This window comes from Echeneis naucrates, chromosome 23, assembly GCF_900963305.1.
Source record: "Echeneis naucrates chromosome 23, fEcheNa1.1, whole genome shotgun sequence".
NCBI classification, from domain to species: domain Eukaryota; kingdom Metazoa; phylum Chordata; class Actinopteri; order Carangiformes; family Echeneidae; genus Echeneis; species Echeneis naucrates.
This window is the reverse complement of record NC_042533.1, coordinates 12,818,780-12,826,405: the sequence shown is the minus strand read 5'-3', so window position 1 is coordinate 12,826,405 and position 7,626 is coordinate 12,818,780. Positions and strand designations below refer to the sequence as shown.

General features: G+C 43.6%; 1 protein-coding gene across 1 annotated transcript; it reads right to left on the bottom strand.

Moving 5' to 3' along the window:
- Positions 1-876: 876 nt before the first annotated feature.
- Positions 877-7,182, bottom strand: LOC115037213 (sushi domain-containing protein 3). Its single transcript, XM_029495711.1, has 6 exons — positions 7,145-7,182; positions 6,328-6,354; positions 3,229-3,425; positions 2,304-2,457; positions 1,974-2,159; positions 877-1,213 (listed from the first exon to the last, which is right to left on the bottom strand). The coding sequence occupies exons 1-6, from the start codon at positions 7,180-7,182 to the stop codon at positions 877-879; spliced, it is 939 nt and encodes a 312-aa protein (XP_029351571.1).
- Positions 7,183-7,626: the final 444 nt, after the last annotated feature.

The window sequence follows — 7,626 nt, the reverse complement described above, 5'->3', positions numbered from 1 at the left end:
CCGCAAAACAACTTTTTGTTTTTAACAATTATCTGACAGAATAACTTGTGGCAGTAGACAGAGAAATTAAACAGGCAGACAGAATCAACTTTTATATTACATTTAGGGAATGATGTTGGTGAGAAAGGCGGGATCAATTTATAGCAACCACCGTATTATTAAATCCATACAAACAGCACAAAATTGGTTCCATTCATTGGTGGCAGCGACAGCAGCCTTTTAATCATTGTGTGCCTTCTATCCATTAATCCTGCTCATCAATCTAGGACACATTAACAGAGCTGAAAAGTTTTTTTTACTACATCACTACATCCCATGGCTCTGGTTAAAAAGGAGTGAGACCGCAGATGTTAAGTCTGTCGCTCTAAAATAAAATATACTGTTTCTATATTGCATTAATTAGATTACATTGACTGGACCAATGACATCATAAATATAAACTATTCAAAAAAGGAAAAAATCAAATCAGCGTTTCTGAGAGCTGCTGACACAGTGGCAGCCTTTGTTGAAAGTCCCTCTTTGCAGGTTATTTTTTGTTAAACGTCAAAGGACGAACTATATTAGTACAATTTAAAGTACAACTGTCCATGCCTTTTGCCAGCAGTCTGCGTGAAACTTTCTGCTCATTTCAGCTAAAAGAAAGCAGGACCCTCTGCGAGGACCCCCTCTTGCAGAGCACGGCAGCAGTTCAGTGAAAATCACGGGGGTAATAATTCTTCAGGTTTTGGGTCCCTGTGGTGGAGTCCAAACTTTTAGCATGCAGTAAGAGGGGAATCTTCTACACCGGCTGCATGTGCTTTTCTCCACCTTTGCTCCATGTCTGCTTGGATGGTTTCACTGTCTGCGTTTTGTTTTGCCTCAGTATGAAAGACGTTGCTACTGCCATGGTCTCTGTGGTATTGGGTTAGGGTTGGGGTAGATGGGAGCTGGTGTCGGGTGGGGGTAGACGGGCACAGCCGTGTTGGGGTTTGGTGGGTACGTGGGCGTGGGGTACTGGGCCATGATGTGAGGCTGGCTGTTGGTGGCTGTGTGGGAGGGTGAGGAGGCAGCAGAGGAGGAGGGGGGCAGGTGGAGGTAGAGAGGAGCAGAGGGTGCGGAAGGTGCGGAGGGCGCTGTTGGAGTTGGGACCCTCTGCAGGACAACGTGTGGGTACAACTGGGACTCGGAGCGGTACAGTCCAGGCAGGGAGGCCTTCAGCAGACTCTCCTGACTCCTGTATGAGAGACAAGATAAAAATGTTTCACATGAAAGGAATACTATTTTACACTTTTCCACTCTTTTAATACGTATCCATAAATTGATACACATTCAAGTGGAGGAGTTTGCTGCATGTGTGAGGGCGGTGACTTGCACGTTATGTTATCACCACAAAGTTCCAGAAGTCCTGCTTGCTGGTTTTAGGGCTCATTTTCTGTGAGACTAAGACCTTGGATACTTTCACAGGATTCATATAGAAGAATCTAGAAGATGTTGATGCTTGTCTCAAAGAGTTCTAAATTGCTGAGGAGGCCAGGATTTGGACTAACTTTGGCCATTTAACAACAGTAACTGAGCGCGTTGTGCATTTCTGTGTTTGCTGATAGCTTTCGGGTAATTCCAGGTACCACATCCAAAAATGAATGAAGCTGTTGGAATGCAACGCTAATGGGCACTATTTTCAGTCGATGTGCACAGATGACCGTGGATTACTGTGATAGATCTGTGAGCATGGGCATTCGTTTTGATTTGAGCGCCATGGCACAGTGTGAGTGGTTTTTGAAGGTAGCTTTATTTCTCCCCATTTGCTCGTTCCTGTTCTCTTATTGGTGTCATGTTTGACTGTCCTCCCACCTTGACTCATATACTGTGATATTAATTCCTGGATGAATGACCTCAGGAACCAGGAATGTTTTAAACACTGAAGAGATACAGGTTGGGATCAACAACTGGCACTTTGCTCTGAACTGGTTCCTGTGAGACAGCTGATGGTGTACCTCTGGTATCCTCTGTTCTCATATCCATTGAGGCCCCCGGTCAGGTAGAGGGGGCTGTCGGGAGCCAGACGGGGGTTCATCCTCTGCGACAGGTGGAAGATCTTTGGTGGAGGGAACGCTTCCCACTCACCCTCCTCTCTCTCCAGCCAACACTCACTGCGACGGGCGGAGTGCTTATCCCGGCGCCTGTGGAGGAGACAACTTCACCACCTTACTGGTCTCAGTACTCCAGAGACAAAGTCGGGGAACAAGCAAAGTCTCGACATGAAGGACAAATTCTACCGCTGGTTTTGTATTGAGGGTCACTGCTCGCATTCCTTCTCCTCCTACCTGCTCCGTCCCTCCTTCTTGGCACGGTCACGGCTGGATCGCTCTTGCAGACAGCAGATGAGGAAGGACAGGGACATAGCCAGGATGACGATCCCACTCACCACTGAAGCCAGCACAGCCACTCTCAGTCCACGGTCTTCTGGCCTGGGGATCGCTGTTGGGGGGACAGAAATGATATGAATGTTAAATCAAACACGTAGCAAACAAAAGAACAACATCCATTTCCAACATGGCTTCATTTATTTTGCTTTCCACGTGGAGATGAAATGTCAGTGGGGTTTCTAGTGTTCCTTGTTTCCACCTCTCATTAGCCCTACTTCTGCTTTATGAATGCAGGAAAAGTTGAGTGCTATTTTCTCTCGCCAGTCAGCACTGTGTCGATTTGAAACAACATGCTTGCATGTTGAGTGAAAATGTACAAAGTGCGATCCTTTCCTTATCATTTCCGAATTTGAGAATTTGATCCAGCCCTTGTCATGTGTGCCACCTAGACACTTATGGGCCACGAGGAACTGGCCGGAGCAAAAGATTTTTTTTAAAAGAGAAGATTTCTAAATCACAAACGATGTCTTTCCATCATGGTAAAGAAAAAGAAACAAACAAACACACACACAAAAAAAAAAAAAAACTAATTGATTTCAAGTAGTTATTTGCTTTGCTGCTCGAAGCTTTCAGGTGGGTGGCACTCACATAGGGACGCCAAAAGACCTAGCACACAGGCAGAGGTGTTGATGCTGCCCTTTGGCATGTACTTTGAACCTTGAGAACTCATACATTACTTACTTGCACAAAAAAGTTCTATAACTCTGCAGCAAAGGGAAAACTCAGGAAAGCACAACAGTTCCCCTTTTAACAAAGGCTCACATGCTAGATGACGCTTCATTTTGAAAATACTTGGCAAAAAAAGTCCAACTCCCTTGCCAACCTTCGCAGACAGGTGGGTAGTTACTCCACTGCAGTTTGCCATTCCTGACGTCACAGTAGATTTTGTCGCTGCCGACCAGCTGGTATCCGTCCTTGCACCAGAAGGTCAGCACGGTGCCGATGGACACGCCCGTCCCGCTTTCAACATAGAAGGAGCCCCGACGAGGTGGAAGGACAGGCACGCAGGACAGACCTGAGGAGAGAGGAGACAAACCTCCAGGTGACTACATTGCCAGCAGAGAGTTGGACTTTTCCTCCATGCAAGGCCTCAGCGCTCTCATCCATCCGTCTCTCAGCATGCGGACGGACATAGAAGCATATTTCACAGCGTTTCAACCTGGTCTCCTGAAACACTGCAGATACCTGAGCTTTATTAGTGAGTAGTTTTTTCACTTTCAGATGAGATTTCCATCCACAAAAAATATGTGTTCACCTGAAACTGGACATAGTTCCTTTATGTCAACCAAACATTATGTCAAAAGTCATTTCGGGAAACAGCAGAAATAACTTTCCATAGCTACAGAGTGGCCTTTGTTCTTATGTTGTCGAGCCACTTTCTCTTAAGACTGAGTCTGAGTCTTGAGTCTGATTCACTTGAAAGTAACTAGATGTGACATGCCATAGTCATCATTGCCATCAGCTGTAATTGTTTAACAAGGTCGAACCCGTCTTCCTACTCTTTCGCCTCCTCCGGTCTGCACATTCCTACTTTTCAACCCCGCACTTTCCCGTCTGTGTTATTTTCTTCATTCTTGTCAAGCACAGGCTTGGCATGGGCCCGAGTCTCTGTTCTGAGATTAGCTATTACATCTGTTTGACACGGGGAGAAAGGCAGAGAGACAAAGAGTACTATTTATATCTTCCTCATGCTACAATACACAAATACCTCTGAGAGGTCTCATGATACAGCAGCTATTGTTAGATTGCGCTGCAGGGATTTTTTTAAGAGGAAATCTGAGGAAATCAACGCAAACCATCCCATCCCAAATCCATGGACATTGACAGCATTATTAACTCTCTTGACTCAACATTTATTACTGACTCACGCTCTTTGAGATTCTTCAAGATTGGAACCTCTGACAGAAGTAAGCATTTATTCATTACAAATGAGACTTTATGGCAGGGCGTTGTTTATTACTTTAAAGATGCCTTCCTTTTTATTTTTTGGCAACAAGACAACATTTTGACATAATAAATTAGATATGGTGTATATATAATATTTGCAAAAATGGAGGTAGCCTTTGCAGCATCACTGACAAATTTCTGCGGAGTGGTTTTGAGACTGAGTAGCTCCAGGCCCATATGTAGGCTAATCCAAAATGAGCAAAGCGATGGGGCCAAGACTTTGATGTATACTGGTTTGAGGCCACGCCCTCAATAATACATAACTTTAAGCATTGATGAAATGTAAATAAGGAAGAGGCAAAATGCACAAATTCACCCATGCAGTTGTCATGGGTGAAAAGGAAACGAACTGTAGAAGCCAAGACTTATTTTGTCCCACGTTTATTTCTACTGTAAAGTTGGACATTTGAACTTTGAACATGGGAGTCAATGCGGCTCACTCCATGTTAGAGTCAGACTCTAGTGGTCTTTAGCTCCAGAGGCTGATGCCTCTGGGGGAGGAGGAGGAGGAGGCACACAAGCTATATTGCATCCAGCTGTTCCATTGCCATGTAGCCACATATCTGCTCATCCAATAAATATGATTCATTTTCTAACTTGTTTTGCTGAACAGCAGTGTGTTTTGGCTATAAAAATGCTAATTCAAAAGGTGAGAGTGAAAAAGTAACAGTGAATCTGTGGGTGATAAAAATGACTTGAATAAGAACAAATTAAAAACTAGAGTGGGAGGTAATACAAAGTCCATCTGCTGAGGTGGGAGTTTGACCCAGAAGAGACATCTTTCACTTTGTATCCATAGTCATTTGTTCCATTTTTTTTTTTTTTTTAGAAAAAGTAATGATAAGACCTTTGAAATGTTTATTTTTGAATTATTTGAAGCGAGTCAAAAAGAAATGAACAGGCAACAACAATTAGAGCATTGTGATTTCATGAGAAATGGCTAGAGGGGCATGAAATGCTGTGGTTTACTTTGCTGTGTCAGTATTAGTGTAATCTATGTGTGTGTGTGTTTGTGTGCCTGTGTGCGTGAGATAGAGAGAAAGACATGTCATTCTGGTAGAAAACCAGAAGCTGCTCTCTGCTGATTAGTAGCGACAGATGGGAGGATTTCTGCAGCAGAAGGAGAGGATCCCATGATCCTGTGTGAAGATGACAGCATCCCCTCGTCAATTCACACACACACACACACACACACACACACACACACGCGCACGTCCAGGCTCACACAGCAGACACGTGCGTAATGGTTACAGTGCAAGGAAACAAGGTCAAGCATTGTCTGTTTTTCAAAGAAGAAACTAAAAGCCATTCTCCCTCCGCTGGGAGACCTTGTACTGCTGCTATCGCTCTGTGATCACCTCCACACGCAAACGCTGAAGGAAATACTGACGCATTTGCTGAGGGCTGAAAACACATTAGGTGTTTTTTTTGTTTTTTTTTCCACAAGTAATTATCTCCTCGCATTAATTTAATGCCCTCCTCTCAGTGTTTCCATTTTTAGCACTGTCCACTAGTCACTGTAAACACAGGCCAGAATCCTCTTTTTTATTCATCATCACCATCATCGGGTAAATAAAATAGCAATATACGATGTTATATGACTGTTCAATTGGTTAATCGCTCTGCTGCTTGGGCAGGCTACAGCCAAATTTTTTGAAATGTGCGAGAAAGCAGCGAGAACATATCTGCTTCAATGATGTTTGGGCAGAGAGGCAAGCGTTTTATGGACTGTGCAGTGCATGAGTCACTTACCTAACCCTAACCCTAACCGTATGAAATAGAAATCTCTCAGTGAAAAATCCCTGAAGGTTCCACATTTGAATGACATAAGTGACATAGTTTCACTGGAATCAGGTGATTCCAATTATCAGGTGAGATTCACCTGATGTTTATCAGACCTCTTTTCAGCTCCAGGGGTGAACATTTGATGATCAGTTATATAGACTGAAAGACAACAGGTATCTATACGCTCTCTTAATTATTAGTTGGACTTAATATTAAGCTTGTCACATAGCAGCAGTAGAAAACAGGAGTCAGGTGAGAGGAAATTCGATTTGAATGAATCTAATTGTTAATAGCTGCATCATTTGTATTCTGGTGGGCGTCACCAACTGTCAACTCATTCACAACGTGAATTTTTAGAGTTGTTAGTCTGAGCATGCTGTGACAAACACAGTGATGGCTTCAATAAGGTGTGTGGTTAGCATGTGCATTAGTCTATAACATATGTTAGCAAATATGTCAAAGATGGGTTTTCATTGGGTGTCCAAATGAGACGACAGAGGTTGACAGGGATGTTAAACTGCTCCAAGTGTCTCTCAACAAAAGCTTCATGAGTCATAAGGTCAACAGTATTTAGCGAAGATTAACGTGCTGAACAAAGTATGACAAACTAGGTTGATATTTATATCTGGGTTGGTCCATGTCCTCCCTGTGGCACTTTATTCTTTAATAACTATAATATTTAGCTTCACAGCAAAGAGCTCCATGGTGTTGACCAGCCGGCCTCCAACCGAACCAAAGTTCCTTGTTGCGTTGCCAAAACAATGAGCCAGATGATGCTTAAAGGGTTTTCAGTGTGCGTATGTCCAAAGTTTTAGAACGTTACACTAAATTGCAGGACTTGAAAGTGTAACACACCTCTGAAACTGAAACACACACACACACATACACACGCACGCACACACGCTCATGCCAAATAAAACGTCTTTACCTCTATAAAACCAGATAAAATATTGAACATATTACGTGATCGTGTGTGTTTTAAGGCTCTAACTGGGACATTTTCTTACTGGCTGTTGCCACGCCGCAGCACGAAACCTGTCTCCATTTCTCCAAACCTGGGAGACTATGACCCAACACGCACCTCACTGTGAGTTGACATGCTGTTGTAAACAAAGAAAAAGAACAACAACACAGTGTGGAGCAAATAAATGGGAACACCCAGAGTGGAGCCCGACATCAATAAAGATGTGTGTGTGTGTTGGTGAGTGTATTGTCTGCATGTTGACTCTGTGCCCTGTTTGCTCAGCCCTGTTGATTCGACCTCATTCAGAAAGCTTCTCTGTCATTGTGGAAACTGTGGGTTGCCAATCAAAGAGTTCAGTTGCCAACAGGGTGCTAATACACCTCAGGACAATCCAACCTGGCAACCCAACACTGTCAACCAAACATCCCCTCTGCTGCTTTATGATCTAAACCCTCCCTACTCATCTCTGTCAGGGAAGCACTAGGAATAGTTTGTGATTAAATAAAGATTAGGCTCTCTGCATTA